Raw genomic sequence first — 21,125 nt, forward strand, 5'->3', positions numbered from 1 at the left:
ATGAGGATCAGCACCTCCAAATCTGAGGCCATGGTTCTCCCGGAAAAGGGTGGAGTGCCCACTCCGGCTCGATGAGGTCCTGCCCCAAGTGGAGGAGTTCAAGTATCTCGGGGTCTTGTTAGCGAGTGATGGGAGAAGGGAGCCGGAGATCGACAGACGGATTGGTGCTGCGGCCACAGTGATGCGGACACTGCACCGGTCCGTCGTGGTGAAGAGAGAGCTGAGCGTAAAAGCGAAGCTCTCAATTTACCGGTCGATCTACGTCCCTACCCTCACCTATGGCCATGAGCTGTGGGTAGTGACCGAAAGAATGAGATCGCGGATACAAGCGGCGGAAATGAGCTTCGTCCGAAGGGTGGCTGGCCTCTCCCTTAGAGATAGGGTGAGAAGTTTGGCCATCGTAGTGTAACGAGTAGTGTAACAAATTACTTTCTCCTAGGGGTAATTCATTAACGTACTGTATTTTTTTTTAAAAGAAAAGTGTTCTGTGAAATATGTATAATATTAATGTTTTTGAGTAATGACAAATATTTGACCTCACAACATGCAATTCATTTGCATGGTGCTTAGAGATGGTGGTGACTCTCAAAGCTGAGCCAGTGAGAATTGATAAGGAATCAAAACGATAAGTTACAAGCAGTAGCAACCAAAATAAGCAAAATTTGGGGGGGGGGGTTGGATAACAGACAAATTTGAGTATACTGTGATTTATTATGCTCTTGTCACTTGGTCAGATGAAATATTATGGCGTTATTTTTGTGCCACTATTCTGAGTGCACGTAAAAAAAATTTGAGCGCACGTAAAAAAAAAATTGCAGGTGCAAGTGTTGCATTTTGAGGAGAAATTTATTTTGAGCGAAGAAAAGCTAAATTTGAGTGAACAAAATTCATTGTGCAAAAAATGTATTTCAGTGTTTGCTATCATCCATACACACACACACACACACACACACACACAATAGCAGCCCTTCTCGCTCAGTTTTTGCATTTGCGCTTGCTCGCAATGTGTTGGTTGCGCTCTCAACATTTCTGCCCGTGCGCGTTCAACTCTTTCTGTACACCGTTATATTTGTGCCACAAAACCAGCCAATCACAGACTTGGATGCAAAAAAATCTGATTGGCTGGTTTAGTCTCCAATCAGCTCAAAATGACGAAATGCAATATCCCAGAATCCATTTTGTCCAAAACTCAAACGAGGCAGTGGAGGAGGAACACAGAGTGGCAGAGTTTGAAATATTACTCTTTCTGGGTCACAAAATGAACTTTTAAGATATTTTCATGCGAGAATGGTGCTGTGTAAACTTCAAATATCTGCTCAATTTATCAAGACATCACATATTTGCAAAAGTGCTCTAACGTTTTTGGAAATGCCTGTTACCAACCAGCTGACCGCACAGCTGGACTGGCCATTGGGCATACCGGGCATTTACCCGGTGGGCCGATGGTGATTTTTGATTTTTATGTTTGTTTGTTTGTTTTTGTAACGGTATAAACAATGAAAGGTGGTGGATTAGCCAATTGGTCATGATCAGCTCTGGGCTGGACCAATTACAATACATCCGTATTGAGGGGAAAAGGAACGCGATTCGTCCTGGACTTCAGCGAAAATGAAAAAAAGACACAAAGCTGGACTTATTCTGTGTTTTTGCTGCACAACTGCCTGTTCTTCTCTCATTCTCTCCCCTGCCTCTCCTGTTGCTACTTCAATCATGAAACTGATCAATGATCAGCTGATCGGCTTTTCTGCCACAAGTCCCGTCTCTCTTGTTTGTTTATCGCCCACTTTGTGCCAGAAAGAGGAAACCAGCGGATGTCGCGCTAAACAACAGCAGCACGTTCAAGCTTGATAAGCTGTTGTTAGAATTTATTTAATATTACTTTCTAGTATCAGCTGATGTTTGCTGGAGCCACAGCTGTAAAAGCTGCTGGTCATGATATCGGTTTGGATATGTGGTGAGAGGGAAACATGAAGGTGATACAAATCATACATATATACCAACAAGACAGTGTTGGTATATAACAAACCAACACTGTTGTCACAACAGCGTTTGTTTTAGTTCAAAGGCTTTATGGTTTTTCCTATAATACCTGGTGGTGTAGTCAGCCAATTTATTTGTCACTTCAGCCTTATATATTATGTTCAATCCGAGTGACCACCCGGTCAGCTAGTGGGTAACAGGCATTTCCGAAAACATTAGAGCACTTATGCAAGTATGTGATGTCTTGATAAATCGAGCAGATATTTGAAGTTTACACAGCACCATTCTCGCATGAAAATATCTTAAAAGTTCATTTTGTGACCCAGAAAGAGTAATATTTCAAACTCTGCCACTCTGTGTTCCTCCTCCACTGCCTCGTTTGAGTTTTGGATGAAATGGATTCTGAGATATTGCATTTCGTCATTTTGAGCTGATTGGAGATTAAAACAGCCAATCAGATTTTTTTGCATCCAAGTCTGTGATTGGCTGGTTTTGTGGCACAAATACAACGGTGTACAGAAAGAGTTGAATGCGCACGGGCAGAAATGGTGAGAGCGCAAAAATAAATTTCTCCTCAAAATGCAACACTTGCACCTGCAATTTTTTTTCTTACGTGCGCTCAAATGTTTTTTACGTGCACTCAGAATAATGGCATAAAAATAACGCCATATAAAACTGGATGATATCTCCAATGAATGAGTAACACTTAGAAACTTTTGGTAAATGGGGCAGGTTGGATTTTAATAGCAGTGTGAAAGGGCCTAAAGTTAAAATTAAATTACAAGTTTAACACAGTGTTTAGCTCACCGGTGCTTGGTGGATTTTGGCTGTTGTTGCGTTCACACTCTTTCCTGTACAATTCCCAGCGCTCTGTCACCTTTTGCAGGGAAACAACAGCAGAAACCTAAGGAGACAATAACAGGAACACAATTAAAGAAAAAATATCTGGAAGGTCTGTTTTCCTGGAGACTTACGGATACATTTCAACCAGATAGACATGAAGAATACTGAGAACATGAACCTCGTGCAAAGCAACTGGCCAGCTGACGTTCATTTGTTTCAGTTCACTTTATATATACGGTAGCTGTAAACAACTGGTTCTCATACTGGGGATTTAATCAATCAAAATAACACCTTGTCACACGATAATACTGTACTTACACCACTGTACAGAGTGTTTAGGTTTCTGTAACTCTCTGGCTTCTTTCAGAAGAAAAGACAAGTCTTAACTGTGAAGGTCATTGACTAATATATATATATATATATATATATATATATATATATATATATATATATGTGTGTGTGTGTGTGTGTGTGTGTGTGTGTGTATATATATATATATATATATATATATATATATATATATATAGATAGATAGATAGATAGATAGATATTTGTCTGTGTCTGTGTGCTTTTAAACATGTTTTTGGACCCACCTGGATACTGCAGGAGACAATGAGCACTGCCAAAAAGAGGAACAGCTGTGACATCCCTTATTCCTGCTGTTGGTGCTGGGATGGGATACTGCAGAGCTGAGAAGAGTTTTCACTTCATAAGGGGGCTTATCTACACTGGCCTCGCTGCCTGGATGACACAGAGACATACAATTCATCAAAGCTCATTGCAAACACATTCCTGTTAATGAGGCTCAGCTTGGCTGCGCAAAACAAGAGAACCAAAACAGGAAAAGGCTGGGCCATGTCGTTCACACTACAATTACACCAAATTTAGAAGGTATGCTGGCAAGGAAGTAAAATAAAAGGAGAAGTCTTATGTCTTTTCAACTTGTGTTCTTAACGCTCAAGAAGTGTGGAGAGGAAAGGAGTGCTTATTCATTCAAATAGAGCCATGGTTGACAAAGTTTACAGCTATACAAGATAGACCAGAACATCATCGGGCCAAAAAACCTCCAGGAAATGCTGTTTGTCCCTGCAGTGAGACAGCTGCATGTAGTCAGTGATTCTGCTGGCAGCTATCCACCTTCATGCTGAAGCCAGTGAGTATTTGGTTGAGTGTTTGTCAGTGTGTGCCAGAGGTCACTCACCTTCGCATCGACTGCCACAACACTCCCGAAAGATTTGACTGAAGCCGGAGAACGGAACGAAATCTGAAACGTTTCTGCAAAAAACACCTTGACCATGGAAACATTTTTGGCTAAAACGTTTCAAATTCCATTCCGTTCCAGTCTTGCGGTGGGTAGGAGGACGAGCTCGTGATGTTGTGTAAGTAATTTTTTTACAAACGGAGGTAGGTATTTTTTCAAGAGATAAGAGCATAATGTATCGTGACAGATGAACAGTTTGCAATGTTCTTGGGTGGGAAAGCTTAATTCATGAGTTTTTCAGTCTCTGTTTTGACTGAAAATGTCATCGAGCTTCTAAAATCTGGGGTAAACAGCAGCTTGGAGGATCCAGTCACAATCTTAATGTCCACCCTATCAGACTTGATCAAATCTACACCAAAGCCTTTCTTAATGGGCTGCTCACTGTAATAACTACTGGATAATTAGCATTAGCTGTAATACAGCCTCACTGATTGCCATAGGCGCCTGAGAGATCAGAGCTACTCTTGTCAGGCCTGACATCACGTCGTGACTGGTCCAGCTCAAATCATAGCGCTGACTCTTGTACCTCTGACAGCATCAGACATGTTCTGATTTCAATCCTGTTTTTGTGTTCTGGTGGCTAAAAGACCAACAGTGGCATCCCATCACAAATTCTGGCATAGGTCATTGGAAAGCAGAAACTACAGGCATACTGTACTTTAACCTCTGCTCTTCCAAAGATCTCTACTGTAGGTATCTCAGGTAAGTTCTTACCAGACAGAGATAATGAGCGCGTGACATTTCAGCACGTGTCCCGCTGCACCGGAGAGGTCCAGACCCTGGTCTTCCTTGTGGCTAAAATGTTACGCCATGTGTGACAGTTTTCCAGGGGTTGCCCTCTTTCACACTCTATCTCTCACTTACTCTCTCACTCTTTTGCCAGCCCGCGCCACTCTGCAGCTTAGCAGCGACTGGGAGCAATGATTAACCAAACTGCAGGAGTGGGAGTGAGGGTTCGTCAAAGCCAGAGGGTTTACTACAGGAGAAAAGATTCCCAAACATGGCTCCTGACCCCTTTTCTATGTTGCGACACTAAACATTCCAGCCATTACACACATGTGTGAAGTTATGAGGTGAATTTTAAATCTGCCTCTCACACTGAGAGTATGCATGGACACCAAAATATGATATTTCATCATCACTTCATGACTAAAAGAAAATAAAAACTGCCTTTCCTAATTATCCTTTAGATGACTTCTATAACAAACTCTTTGCTTCTGTTTCGGGAGTCCAGCTGCACAGTTTTCCTTAGTATTTAGTATTTATTTTTAGATAAAATAACACCGAATGCCCCACAGCTGAAGACAAAACAAGACTCTCTCGATAATGAACATTCACTGCCTGTTACGCTCAAAAAGCAACGCTAAATCAGAGCACTGGAGGATTTTTAAGACACAACCTGAGGACATAAGTTCACAGAACTCCCTTGCTTTATTTGTGCACATTTGTCAAGTACAATGTGTCTGCTCGGATGCCTTAAATGCAGGATAAGGGGAATCACGTTGGCCATTGGATGGAAGCTCAATTGGAACTAATGGCCTTCGAGGTGTGAGGCTAATTAGGCTTCTATATTGTGCTGTTATGATAGCCTGCCAGATCTACAGTACTGCTGCTCCCACTTAGCTTTTTCAGTCCATTGTGCCTTCAGACCAATCAAGGTCCTCTGAAACATGTGCTGTTAGACCCAGTGGTTCCCTGTTCCAGGAAATAATCTGGAGCTTTTAACACTTTTGCTGCACATTTGATGTAAGAGGTGAAACAACGGCTGAGAGTCGAGCCTTCCAAGCCAGATGGCTCTCTTGAGATGCTTGGGTCTGCTCCCTTTAGCTTCATCCAGAAACAAGTTAGCAAGCAAGAATGTTTCACCTCAGGGTATGTTCCATGTCTGAAAATTATGCAGCACTTTTTTTTCTTTTAGATAAATATTTATGTTTAATTTCCTCTTAGACAACTTTGTGTTGATTGACCAAATGCTAAACAGATGCAAGTGTAACCTAAGAGGTTATTGCCCCTTTACACACACAGGATAGATGGCATCATGTTTGAATCATCCTTGGTCACTTATTTATGTTTGCGAGTGGAAGAAATACATTGAAAAACATAAGTGAATGACGCAAATCACCTGAATGTCCCAAACAACCTAAAAAACCGCTTTGTGTTCAAGTGCACATTGGATGGCTTAATACAATGGCCACTAACAATTACTGTTGTTTGTTGGAGAGTGCTTACCTTTCATTTGATTACATTGTCTGACAAATAAAATTACAAAAGAGTATGCATGCATGAATGTGGGGCAGAGGGGATCGGCAAGGATTAAAAACAAACCTCTCTGAAAAACACAATAGTTGTCCAGCTCAGAAAATGCCCCTGAGCAGCAGTATATCATTCAGCTTTCCAAACGCACAGGCACTAGTGAGAGCAAACACTAACTGTCTGACATCATCCAAATCTGACAGCTTTCCTCACCACAGATGAGGTCTGGGTGCAATTTAAAAAATATATGATAGAGAAATATCTTTGTTTTTAAACTGTCAAACAGCAAAAACAATCAAACACATGATCATTAAAGTAAATGTGTGATATGTTCTTCCTGCTTCCCATAATTTAACAAATTTAGCTAAAAGGCTAAAGCACAGCTCATACCTTAGAGCTGCAGACGTTACATGCTTAGTGTTCAGGCATGAGAACCCTGTTATCTGACAATAGGGTGTTCAGGAAAGATAAGCATCGTGCTGCAACACGCTCTTTTACTTGTTTGGAGCAATGGAGATATTGCCTAAATCTACGCATCGTGCTCTGCTTGACTTACATGATCTTCAGCATGACAGCACGCTAATCTGTTCCTGTGTAAAACATCAAATTCAACAACATGACTGTTTCCTCGCTCTGATGTTCTGCAACCATACACATGCCACTGATTGCACGACAGTGGTTATGCATTTCAGTTGTTTTTCTGACCTTTTAAAAAATGTCTGCTTTCTCTTCAGCCACATATTTCCGATGCTTCCCAGGAATTCTTTTGAAAAACAACACAATGTTTTCGTCTAATTGCACATTGAGCTGGCACAATTGTTAATAGCTATTGTCAAAACTTTTCCAGTATTTCTGGAAGGTTTGTTTCTTAGTTTGCAGAAAAACTTTGAATATATACAAATCATGAAGACTTCAAATACAGTGACAAAGTTACATTTCATTTAAGCCTGACTCAGCAGAACGTTTATGTTCACAGACAGCTTCCTGTTCATCCTCTACTTTACCAATAGGAACATGTAAAATAGAAGCAGACCTGAATAGATTCTTATTGATTTAAAAAAAAAAAAATGCTAAAATGCCTCCTGTCAGTGCACCACCGGCAGGAGGGACGTAGTGCTGGGGAGTGGCCAGGGATGGAGACCCTGGCCTACTGATCCCCGGGAACCAAAACTAGTGATTGGGACACGGAACATCGCCTCTCTGGAGGGGAAGGAGCCTGAGCTAGTGCGTGAGGTTTAGAGGTACCAACAAGATATAGTTGAGCTCTCACCTCATCAAACAACTCACCTCAAAGGAGGGGGTGATTGGGAGAAATGGCTTTCCAGGTCTGAACCCGAGCAGTGTTCTGTTACTGGACATGGTGTTTGTCCATAACAAACTGTCAACTGATCATCACCTCGTGGTGGGTTGGATCAGGTGGCGGGGGAGGATGCTGGGCAGACCTGGGGCACCTAAATGTATAGTGAGGATGCCATATAAAAGGCTGGCAGAGGCCTTGGTCAGCGAGATTCACAAGGTCTTAGACTCCCACCACTCCCATCGCAGAGCTTCGTGAGCATTCAGAGGGAGACTGGGAACACTGAATCCAAATGGACCATGTTCAGCACCTCCCTTGCTAAAACTGCTGCACTGAGCTGCAGGTGCAACATCATCAAATTGGTAAACCCTGAATGGTGGACACCAGAGGTGAAAATGGATGGATTGATGGATGGGTGGATGCCAAAATGCTATAAAGAATAAAAGCACCTGGGTTCACACGAGAGCCCTCCATGCAATTCTGTCTGTGAAATTTCAAAAACAAAATATTAACTTTTTCCTGTTTTTTCTCAGTTATTTTGTGAAGGAAAAGTAGCTTACTTGCAGTACGCATTATGTTCAGTGGCACACAGTGGCCATGGGATTCATTGCAGGTATACAAAGTGCTTAACTCTAACGCCATATTGTTGTAAAGGTAAGCTCAGTTTTGTTCTGAGCTGGCATCTGAATAGCAGCTGTGTCTCAAAACCTTTTTTCGATTACCAGAGATCAGGACAGACATAAACTAACATATATTTCCACACTGACTGTTTGGCAAAGTACATAAACCAGCCAGATTTGCCACTTTTAGTCTGAACCACAGAAGAACTTTGTATTTCCATCTGCAGTCGTTTATGGAGGAGGTATGGCTCTGTTCTGAGAGGTCTCTTTCATGTACATGCATGAGAGCCGCAACTAGACCTCAAAGTCGAGCACAGAGCGTCTGTGACAACAAACATGACCTTGATTAAACCAGAGACACTACAAAGCATGAGCTGATGTGGAGATGGGTTGCAAAGAGGCTTACAGAGAATATGCATTACAGTTGAGGAGCATCAGAATACTTCCAGGTAGCCTCATTTTTGTTCTGGCCTGTAGTGAACAGTAACCTTCAACAGCAATGTTATAGCAAAAATAAGTTTTTTAAAGTGTGTGCTAATACCACAGTGTCCATGGTGCACCCAAAGCTGCAACACAGATGCCACAAGAGCATGCAGCAGCTCTGTCTCTCACCCTTAAATGGGTGGTTAAAAGGAAAGGTCGAGTGGAAAAAAGCAAAAGGCTGGAAAAAAAATGGGGCCAGTCAAGGACTAGGTCATTGAATACGACTTGTTAACACACACTTAGACTAGCTGTATCGGTACAACTAGTGCTTAATTTTACTAAATTTTTGTGTGTGTGTGTGTTTTACTCTTTTGCTTGATGCTGGAATATAATCTCTGTTTAAAAAGCTGTTTTGTGTGTTTGGCCTTTTAGATATGTCGGTGTTATGATTGTGTATTGATAGTGGGTGTAAAGTGAATTTATAAATATTGCATACCTTGAAAATCAGAGTTCAGATTACTTTTGTAATGTGGATAACTTCCATCCAGGGTGAACATACTGGACAAATACAGTGCAAAACTGTTGCCATTCGCCCATATTAATGTAAAACCTTGTCATTCATTTCATTCAAACAGTTTAAAATGAATTCTGATAAAACGTTTTAGGAGTAAGGTCATGTTAGCAATCCATTAAAATTTGCCTTGTCTTTCATTTCAATTTAATAATTTCTTGGTCAAAAATTGACAAAAATCCTTAAGAACTATTATTCTTAAAAGCGTGATATTTATTGTCACCATACAGAAATTAAAACTATGTCACATTTGACCTCTGAACTTTCCTTCAAGGTCAAAACATCCTTAAGGTTGTTATGTAACAGATCAGATCTGAATTAATGTACAATGTGTCTGAATAAAGAGTTTTGTTTTCTTTTTGGAAAACAAACTTGATATTATTAACCTTGATTTTTATTACTACATATTTAAACAAATCTTATTAAGCACTGAGATTAATGCTACACATGTACTAAAACCACATAAATAAATCATAATAAAAACTCAAAATTATCTCAAGAATATCATCGATCTCCCCTCAATTCAGTTTCTGAACTAGATTCTGACAGATACCGACATAAATAAAGTGAAAATTTGGCATTATGATAGCATTAATCGACAGATTTTGCAGTGTGTTAGTTTGTATGACCAGACAAGCCCACAGTACACATCGACACCTGCTATGAACTTCACCAGCTGGATGTAGTCTGAGTCTTAATCTTTGGCTGGAGTAGAGCCATTTAGCTGAAGGTCTTCCAGCCATTTATAAAATGAAGAGGTAGCTGTTCCTCTGCAACTGATTAAAAGACCATTAAATCATTTTTTTTCAGGCCATGGGTCTGTTTTTGTTAATGTGTGGCCTAAACACACAGCAAACAGCCGCCGTAGAGTCCTTGATCAGTAATGGACGCATTCATGTGAGTAGTCAGCAGCGTTATGGAGTTCTTTTCATTTTGCTGTCATTCTAAGTGGAGCAAGATGAGGACGACCTCTCTTAGTCTCTTGACAATGTGCAAAATGCTGCAATGTCTCCCGTTAGTAAATCTCTGGCAAACAGCACGAGGCAGAGGATGCATGGGGGTAATCTTTTGCTTCCTTTGTCACTGCTTTCAAATCAGTCCTGGTGTAGCCCTTCACTCGGTTTGCATCTGCTAATTTAAATGGGCTCGTCGAAGTGTGACTGATGAGAATCTGTGATTTTATGTGAAGACTGGAAAAAAGGAAAGCTGCTGGTCTTTGATTCTCTGGAGCTCCTGCCAAATGACTTTGCTATTGACGCTATAAATTTAACTAAAAGAAACCAAAAAAACAAAAAAGAAACATCTTCCAACTGCACTGCAGCTGTGCTCCAGCAACAACAAGAGCACCACCACTAAACAAAACGAATGAAAACCATTTGTTGTAGATGTTACTTTGACTGAAAGACATTAAAACAAAATTGGAATTTCGCATCCCAGTGTCGACCTCAGTTTATTCTCTGTGCGCCGCATGAATGTGAACGCCACTATATGGTCAACTAAATCCAGTTGCTTAAGCATCACAAGTTCTGTGGTCTCACAAATCAAATAACCCGCCTCATCATAGCCTTATTTAGTCTATCTGACCTGTTAGATTTTCCGATGGCACTGCGTGCTGCACCTGTTCACTGTCTGCTGCTGTTTGTCTTCCTGAATGGTGATTGGAAAACGTGTCATGTTATCATTCATCACTTTTCTTTAACAAAAATCACATTGCCTCAGTGAATATAATTACTGTGTTTTCATGAAATGGGTCATAAAACATCCCACCGCTGGCTAACTCTGCTTTCCCATGCGTGCCTTTTTATAATGTGTCAAAATGTCAGCAGAACACTGCAGTGCACTTAAATATGCAAGTCAAATGTGCCAGCAGGAACACTATGCAACTTTTGTTGAAGCATCAGTAGACCTCTCACTTTGTCCTGGAGATTAAAAAAAAACAAAGACAGAAAGAAAAAGCTCACTTCTTTCAGGTATTTCATTTATCCAGATCTCCAAGTGTTTACAGTAATACCGTGCACATGTCTAAAGATGAGGATGTAGCGTGAAGTCTCAAACACATATTTTTTGAGCCTCTTATTTCTACAGCTCTGTAAAGAGGTCAACCTCTGAACTGTTACACATGTTTGTCGGGGACCCTGTTATGATGTGGGAGAGGAGCTCAGAGAGTGGCCCATCTGGACGCATCTACAGGGACCTAGCAGCTGGATGCTCGAAGCCTCTTCAGCGCGTTGGATATTTACGTGTTTTGGTAAACATTTCCTGTTTAGAGGCCACATCGGCTGAATGTGGGTGGGAAACAATGAAAACTGATTGTATAACATCTGATTCGTACCTGTGTTTTGTGTGTGTGAATGTTTGATGTTTCGCCGTGCTCTACAGGAGCATGTGTGTGGGAAGCGTTTTGCGCTGCCTGGGTGCTGTGTCGTACACACTTTTATGAGGTGCAATGGACCTACGAACTGTGCCCGCTATGAAGCAACAACAGCCCTGCAGGGAGCCTTTGATTAGCCATCGCCATCCTACATTGTTTCTGCTGTGTTTGTTTGAGCACAGGATGAGTTTAATTCCCAAACTAAGTTTAACTTTGGTGCACATTGTTCACCACAACGCTGCAAAAATGTATTTTGTTTATTATCCAGTTCATAATCCTTTAAATTGTTAAATGTAAGGGAAAGATATCGTCTTACTTAAAATGGGAAAGAGCAAGCTGGCTAAGAAACAGTGAGTCACACTAAGTAGTGCGGTTGTTCATTTATATGAATATTGATGTCTCTCTTTGCCAGTGGACGGGATTTGTGTTGTTAAATTAGCATTATAAAGGCAATAGAGATGGTGTTTCATTTTTCTCTTGCTTTCCCTTGTGTACTCTGGCAACTGATTGCACCTTTATAACATGTGTCGGTAACAATAAAAAGCTTATTGCAGTACAATTTTTGTGTAAACAATTACACGGAGCTGCAAACCTTCATGTGTCCTAAATCCTAATATGAATGATTTTGATATATGGACAATAACGCCTTTAATAAATCAGTCTAACTCTGTAGCTACCATCAATCTTCCTCTGATTCTTGCTGCTAACTACTGCTAAATCACCTGAATTATGTAATTAATTTCAAGTTTAGTAGTTCATCCCTCTCAGCTCGATTTTGCTTATTTCACTCGAAACAGTCGAATTAGGTGATTGTCCAACTTCGGCACAACTCGGTTTCCTCCTGGGAGGACTTCTTTTGTGGCATAACCAGACAGGCCTGTGCTGTTCATCACAACATTGTCAAGATTTCCATTACACGAAGCAGAGGATTATGTTGATCATGAGCCAAGCCTCGTGGCGACTCCGACTGCGCTACAGCTTCTTACCACAAAATGAACAATGATTAGTTTCCTGAGATTAGAAACCTGATTTTAAGACGACAGTATAATGACAGCCCAACAGTGTTGCCACTTAGAGCAGAGAGCAGGAGCGGGACTGTGTTGATGCTATCTGTGGTTTCAGCTTGGCAGGAATAACGCTGCGTGCGCTTCAGTCTCGGACAGCACTTAGCTTATTTGTCTCTGCCCGTGTACTTGCTGATATTCGGTGACCTAGCTGGCACAGAAATGCAGGAAAAAAGATTTGAGGAAATATCAACATCATTTGTACTTGCAGCTCTGCATTGAACTCACTGTTTTTGTGGTAACCCACCAACTCCAAGTGCAGATTCAACGTTCATTTTAAACACATGCTTTCATTTTTTTTGCATTATAGGCGTCAAATAATTAGAGCCAGGATCGGAAAAGCGGTAAACTCGAATTTTCCTGAATGCTGCCAGTAATATTGTGTCTGTCTGCATGCAAATATCAGTCGACAAAAACGCTGAGGTGATTAGTTCAAGCACATCCAACTTTGCAGGTTGAGGTTCAAGTTACAGGAATGTCTACTTAAGTGTTTCTACTTTCTGCAACTTTATACTTGTACTTTATGAGATTACAGAAAAATGTTGTCATTTTCTGCCACTATATTTATTTGGCGGTTAGATACTTAACATAAGAACTGTGATCCTTTCTTCTCTTAAAATAGCCATGAGAGTTTCAGGCCATAGATTTAGTGCAGTTATATCTGTCAGTTTTGTGAATTTACAGCTCTCAGGACAAGCGGACGATTCAAAATCAGCTTGGCTCTTACACTCTGTTTCAGAGTTTTCTGTCAGCTGTAGCACTACAAAAAGTCCAGGCTCTTCTCTTGCTTCCTTTACTTTAAACCAGGGGTCTCGAACTCCAGGCCTCGAGGGCCGGTGTCCTGCAGATTTTAGATCTCACCCTGGGTCAACACACCTGAATCAAATGATTAGTTCATTACCAGGCTTCTGGAGAACTTCAAGACATGTTGAGGAGGTAATTTGGCCATTTAAATCAGCTGTGTTAGATCAAGGACACATCTAAAGCCTGCAGGACACCGGCCCTTGAGGCCTGGAGTTCGAGACCCCTGCTTTAAACCTTCTTTTTGTGTGACCCGGATTTCCGCAATATGCCCACCAGCCCGCTGCTATAGTTTTGTCTGTCAGCAGCTCATCTCACAAGTCTTCAATCTGCATGCCCACTGTGCTTGTGCCCACTAGGTAATCAGTGTTTGTCACAGATTACCTAGTGAGCCTTTCATCTGCTCTGTTGTTTTGCATTTGAGTCTGAATGTTTGCTGACTTAATCTGATATCTAAGTGGTCTGCATGTTCACATGGGTGTTCACTCAGGTTGAAGCAGATATATATAAATACAATCATTGTCAAGAACGTTTACAGTATTGTATCTCAGTGCAGCTCAGTGAGCTGCAGATGCATATTTCTGCAAAAAAACAGCTCACATAGCTAAGAAAAACTGGTAATGTAATTCCCCCAAGAATAAAATAAATGCCTTATAAGATTAATAAATCTCCCTGTGATGACATGCACAGCAGTTGGCTGAGATTTGGAGTAAACAATCGAGAACAGAGTAACGCGAACACAGCAGTTCCACCTGTCAACACTTGCAAGTTAGCATGGCGAGCCAGCCACGTCACTTCAGCTGTCTGTGAATAGAAAACAAGCCTTTCTGTGACCTTTACCAAGCGCATTATCTGTGCCAAGACTGAACACTGAGAATGTTGTGGTGTCCGCAGCCTTTTATGTGAAAGGGATGTGGTTTTGATATAGAGTGATTGCGTGACACTGCTTTTTTTCCCCTTCTACTGTAAAAGTCGGGATTACTACCAAAACAAGGATTTGCATGCACCTCTGTGTCTGTGTCTCACTCATCTTAAATAACTTTATCCTAAGTCAAATGCACACCTAAAACACTCTCTTTCCTAAAGTACTTGTGTAAAAGCCCACCTGCCCTACACAACATGTTGTTGTTAATGTCAGCCACTCTCATAAGCTGAGTCTAGGAGTCACAGTCAATCCTCAACAAAGCCCTTCGCAAACAGCGAAGCCTCTCATCCAGCTCATTAGTCTCCGATTATCCATTACTACAAACATCTTCACTATCCAAAACATTGTTTCTGTATGTTTTAGTTTGTGAACTATGGATGATAAAGGGTGAAGTTCAGGGACAGGAGAAGCTTAACAAACTAACAGTGTTATCTGAGCCAAAACCCCATGATAAGCCCACCCATTTAAGTTCAATGAGTCCAAAACACACAAGAAGCAAGTATAGCAACACACATACTCATGAAGCAAAACCAAAATAAATAAATAGCTACTGGACAAGATTAAACTACGGATGGAAGCGGCGTTTATATGTGAGAACTTCATAGAACTTCATAGTTGCTGCATTTTGGCAGCAACTATGTTCGTTTTTTGGAAAAGTTACCATATTTGGGAAAAATCGAGTACTAATTATTCAGGAAGCTTGGCTACCAATCTGCACGAAATCTGTAAAACAAAAACATATACAAACTTCTTCAACAGTCCTCACTGTTGCAGCAAGCCATATTATCAAGGGAAAAATATCCAAAAATAGGGCCAAAGCTATTTTTGTACCAAGTCACAAACTTGACTTTTGGACATTTTAACATGGGTGTCATGAACCGTGGGCCTTTAGAGAAACTGCAGAGCCTGTAGGCTTAATTTTTAGCTCCAGAAGCTGAAGGGTGGAAAAAAACACTCGAGGACAAACAAGGAATTGAGACTCAGGGGAAAAAACACACAATGGGGACAAGGGACAGAGAGATGAAAAGAGGCGGGAGAAACACAAACAAACACAAGATTTACGCAATGAGTGTTTGACATCATCCCATGGTGTCTCACGGACACGTGCCCCACATGCAAACCTTAATTTCCTATGCGATGTTTAATGCTTATGTGATAACGCCAAATAGAACCACTGAATTATGAAATCACCTGGGTGACCATTAAACTGTGGGCCCCTTGGATTATACCTTCAAGGATCTGTTGTACATTGAGCTCTTATCGGCAGTGTTTATGTGCAGTAATCCTCTGAGATCGCCTACGCTGCTCTGTCACTCTGCCATCAGCCTGGAAATTATCATTCTGCCATATGCAGCCCAGGACAGTAGACCCCATAAAAAGCTACACTGAGACTCTCAAGCCTTATTTAGACAGGCAAAGGCAGTTCAACCCAAAATAAGAAAAAACAACATTAATTAATGAGGGAGAAGCTGCTGGGGAAGAGGTCATACTGTGTGCTCAGAGTCTACTTAGACTTGAGATAAGTAAAAAAGTACTATAAAAAATGTTGAATAAATGCAATACTGTGCAAAAGTCCTAATAAACCTCTAATTTCTTTATATTTTCCAAGTAAAACAGGAAATAGGCATATTAAAACACACAGAATTACATGGAAATACAGTATACAAGGCAAAAACAAACTTTCTGCAATTTTTAATGAAAGTCAATATTTGGTATGACCACCTGTATTCTTCAACACTGCCTGAAGTCTCTTAGTCAAGTTTCCATGTAGTTTCTTAAAGTTATCTTGGCGTGGCTATAGCTCAGACGGTAGACCAGGTTATCTACTAATCAGCAGGTTGGTGGTTCTATCCCTGGCTGCATGGCTTTGGACAAAGTGCCCAAAGTAACCCCAAGTTGCTCCCCAATGCATCAACTGGAGTATGTAAGTGTGTGAATGTTACAGAGAAAACAATTTACTAGGAAAAAACTGTTTGTATAAATAGGTAAATGAGGTAAAGTGTATAAAGCACATTGAGTGCTCAGGTAGAGTAGAAATATATATAAGAATCAGTCCGTTTACCATTCAGGAATAGTTCTTCAGGCTTCTTGAAGGACATTCAAAGCTCTTCTGTGGATCTTGGCTGCCTTTTGTGCAGTTCTCCATGAAGATGATCCCACACTGCTTCAGTAACGTTAAGGTCCAGGAGGCCAGTCCATGACTGATAATGTTCCACTGTCTGTTTTTATAGTTGTGCTTTTACTGCACTGGCAGCGTGTTGAGGATCATTATCATGCTAAAAAGGAAGCCAATCAAACTCTTTCCAGATGTTATTGCACACTGGATCAAAATCTGAGGGTATTTTATTCTTTCATAGTTCTATTAATTTGGATAAGGTCTCACCACTGTTTGAAATGCAGCCTCGAACCATAACAGAGCCATCACTGTGCAGACACTCACTGTTGTATCTCTCTCCTGATCTCCTCCATACATATTGATGAAGATTCAAAGTTGGATTCAGCACTCAATAAGACCCATTGCCACTGATTTGAAGTCCAGCACTTGTGTAATCTGGCATTACTCACCCTCTTTTCTCTGTTTCCCTTCTTTAAGAATGGTTTCTGGCTTCTTGACATCCGTCCTTCCACTGAAGCTATTTCTGATGAGGCTCAGCGAACAGTAGACAGATCAACTGAAGTGTCAGCATCTCTCACGTCTTTGGCGATTTTTCCCTCTTTTTTAAGTTAGTAACTTTCTTAAGTTAGGGACATAAGTTTAAGACATTGCTCATCTATTGCACACAGTTTGGGGGTTTTTAGGCCCGACACTTCCTCTTTTTTCCCTCCACTTGTCCAGTTTCCTCTGATTTTTAAGGATGTAGACACCAAACTGTGCTATCTTTGCCTGTACATTAGCACTGTTATAATTTGCACATTACTTTTCTCAGTTTATATATACTAACTTATTGGAAGTTACATGTCTACTTTTTAATGCACAGGTACAATAAGCAATCTGTACTTTTCTAATTATTCTAAATGTCTTAACTATTTAAACATCTTTCAGTATCCTGCTCTGTTTGCCCACTACAACCTGGGTTTGCCACTTATCTGTACTTTAATTTTAATAACTGCACAGTACTCTGTTTTAGTAACTATTGTCTATGATGTAAATATGTACAGATTGTGTGTGTTTATGTTCTATGTCCTGTGTGCTGTTCTGTTTGTATATGTGGTTTATTGCGGATGTTACACCAAATTTCCGATTGTGGGACAATTAAAGGATTATTCTATTCTATTCTATTCTATTCTATACTTTTAACTAAAAAAAATATGTTTTTACAACAGACTGCAGTAACAAAGCACCAAAAGATAACAATTTAAAAATGGTTCATTATACTTTGAAGACAGTAAACTACAGTGAAGGTGAGACTGGTATTGTTTATGTTCATGGGTTTAGCACAATGTCTTTCGTCCCTGTCATTACTGTCACGTCCCATTCTCGTGTTTCCTGTGGTTGATCTTCTCTGTCTATTTCTCTTTGTGTGTGCATACGTGTCTCCGCTTGATGCATAGCTCTGTGCCAATCAACTGGCACACCTGAGACGCTTTCACTTGTCATGCTCCACAGTATTTAAACAAGGGCTGGTACTAGCCTGCTATGTTATGATGGGCAGCTAGAAATAATAGGTTGAGAAGTACAAAGCTCAGGTTTCTGATCACGTTAAGAGGTGTGCATAATCTGGAGGTAGGCTTTGAGCTGAACAGAGGTCCTAAACAGTGCGTTTGTAGAGCTATTTTTCCATATGCTGAGCGCAACTAGAGCTGGCCTGGATGCAAACATCAGTTCATCTCTCTCGGCTAGATTAACCGGTCCTCACTTACAGTCGGTTTCCTCGTGTCGTTATTTGATCTCTGAGTAATCTTTGTTTCCTTGCCTCAGGTTGTGCTTCACTCATCAGCGTGCCATCTAGTCTTTTTGGATGAACCCAGCCTGTCCTTCTCACTTCTCCACGTGTGACCTACCAGCCAGCCAACCTGCATTCTCCAGCCTGCTCCCTTCATCAACTCCGTCCTCCAGCCGGTGCCAGAAAACCTCTCACTCCCAGAACTCTGTTTCGAAGCTTTGCTATTTCTGCAATATCATAGTAAACCTTGTTTAGTTCAATCTTCTGAGATCTTTGAGAGAGCCAGAATGTATTCATTTTCATGAAATACAATGACGATATTGAAAACCAACACTTTTAACATTATTCACAATACAAGTCCCAAAAATGGGTTTCATACCAGAAATTTATTGCTGTCCAAAAACTATTAAATGTATTATGCTATTCCATATGCAATAAATAATATCTGTTATTCCAAGTCAACTGCAGTAAAGTATAAGGGCTTTCACATGCTATTTAAGTCATTGTGTTATTTGCTGTTAATGTTGAGAAAGGAAACAGGAAACAGGTGTGAAGATATATTTTACTGTGTTTGTGTGTGAGCGTATGTGCATGCGCTGATTTTGAGGTACCTTGTGAAAAACTAAGTAATTGTAAGTACTTCAAAACCTGTCCAAAACGTTAACAGAGAGGCTCATGGGAGATAAATTAATTATGACTGCAAGAGCCACACAGATTATGAGCAGAGGTCGACAGTTGTGTGGCGTAATGAAAAATTTGTGCAGCGTTTCCTACTGCCAAACCCAAAGCAAGCTGAGCTAATTTGTCTCAGTGTCACTTGGCTCCCACATCTCCTGCCCACCTCCTCCTATTCATGGCTCATATTCCTCATCTGTGTTATCTCCCTCCATTTCCTCCTCTTAGCATCTGGCTCATCCTTAATCTAAAACAACTGGATTCCCTACAACCACTTGGCCAAAGACAGTGAAGCATCTTATTTACAGCTCCATCTCCGCAGTTACACACGCATTAAGCGCTGCCAATCTGTCTTAGATGCACATGCTTATAACACTCCTACATAAACACACTCAAAGCAGATGACAACCCTAAAAAAAACGCTTAAAGCCATTGTTATGCAAACTGGGCCTCAAGTGCTTCGTAATGCTCCCAAAATAAATTCACCTACCCAGAGGCGTTTTAATTTGGATTTCTTTTTCATGTGTCTTCTACTCCGACTGTTTGTTAACAGCAAGAACACCGTCAGGCATGTAAGGCAGCGTTTGTTCTCTCCAGAGCTTCAGCGACATCTTAAACAGGCATCAAATGTCACTTGTTCTCCCACGACAGTCTACGGTTCACTAACTGCGACTGATCCCCGCTTATGAATGAATTAATGACACAAACAAATTCTCTATGAACACAGACTAATATGCAGAAACAACACACAGACAGCTGAGCCATGAGTATAGACAATTTGTCATTCTGTCATCTACAAAATCCCCTACAGCATTATTATTCCCCACATGTCTGTACAATGGAGATGTATGCTATAGACTGTAAAAACCATGCCCTGTGTCTCATCACTGACAAATATGCTGCACCCATGAGAAAATATGGAGCAGGGGAAACAAGAGTGTGTCACGCAGCGAGCAAGCGCGCATCAGGCGAACTGCAAGGAAAGCACTAAGTAGCTGTTGATGTAATGTAGGTCACGAACTTAAGAATAAATCCAGGGCCTCCAACAGGCTCTGCATGTCATCGGGGGGTCGCTATGCTGCAATAGGTCATTTGTCTCACATTAATATGTACGCTATTAGGACCAGGTCTCCATCTAGCTGGTAATTACTTTAACACTACAACCAAGGGAGCCACTTTGACCCTTTGGTATTTAAAAAAAAATTATGAAACTCTATTGAATTTAAAGCCTATCATCTCATATTTCAAAACTTTTCCTGAAACAGGTTTAATCATCATAAATTTTGAGATTTGTGGGATAAAAAGAAAAAAATCTCTACCAGCTATAGCTAGAACTGCTGAGGACGTCATTTTAACGATAAAAAAAAAATCAATCAGATGTTCCCAGAAGCCAACGTGATGATGTCTGTGGCTGAGGGGGGTGGAGCAGGGGCCTATGAAGCTGGCTTCACACAGATGTGATCGCCATCTCGATTAGTTAACCCAGGGTTTCATAATTCAGTTACAATTGCGTTCATATTGAGGGGGTGGAGTTGGCAGCAAATAGATGTGCTGGCAGCAGAGCAGCTGATTTAAACTGCAGTTTAGTATTAAAGCCTACAGCTTTCATTTACAAAGCAAGGAAAGAAACGCTGCAAAAATGCAGACTGTGTGAGTATTACTGCCCTGTCATTAGGAGATAGGTGAATCTGATGGATTATCATTGTTATTCCATTAAAATTAATATTTAGATGAGCATAAGATAATTTTGGTTAATTTTTTAATTGAGATTTTTAATTAAAGTTAAACCCTTTCTTTCTATCAGTGACCCAGAGAAAGATTGTCGTGCTTTTATTATAACTAGACTGAATTCCTGCAGTTCATTATATGTGCTCCTGCCAGACTTATAATCCTTCTTTATAATCCTGTGTCCCACACCGCTCACTTGATCATTGATCAGCAGCTTCTAGTAATTTCGAATTTCCTGATTGGCTTGTACAGCTGGCTGGGCAAACTTTGGAAATGTCTCAGATTAGGTCATCTATCTCACTAACAGCACTCTAACTAAAAACATACCTCTTAGTCAACAGTTTCTTAGCGTCATTTTCCCGAGTGCTCTTTTATCGCTTTTATTTTTTTTACTTTTTTACTATTACTAGCTATGTGCGCGTCTTTGCT

General features: G+C 40.7%; 1 protein-coding gene across 1 annotated transcript in view; it reads right to left on the reverse strand.

The window, feature by feature from the left end:
- The window catches only part of gcgra (glucagon receptor a), a 54,490-nt gene that overhangs the window by 14,217 nt on the left and 19,148 nt on the right, over positions 1-21,125 (reverse strand). Inside the window, exons 2-3 of the mRNA XM_063471993.1 lie at positions 3,417-3,564; positions 2,788-2,884 (exon numbers count right to left, since the gene is read on the reverse strand). Coding sequence (XP_063328063.1) covers positions 2,788-2,884; positions 3,417-3,470 — 151 coding nt within the window. The 5' untranslated portion in view covers positions 3,471-3,564. The remainder of the gene's footprint in view (positions 1-2,787; positions 2,885-3,416; positions 3,565-21,125) is intronic.

The sequence above is a fragment of the Pelmatolapia mariae genome, linkage group LG4, assembly GCF_036321145.2.
Source record: "Pelmatolapia mariae isolate MD_Pm_ZW linkage group LG4, Pm_UMD_F_2, whole genome shotgun sequence".
Classification (NCBI taxonomy): Eukaryota; Metazoa; Chordata; class Actinopteri; order Cichliformes; family Cichlidae; genus Pelmatolapia; species Pelmatolapia mariae.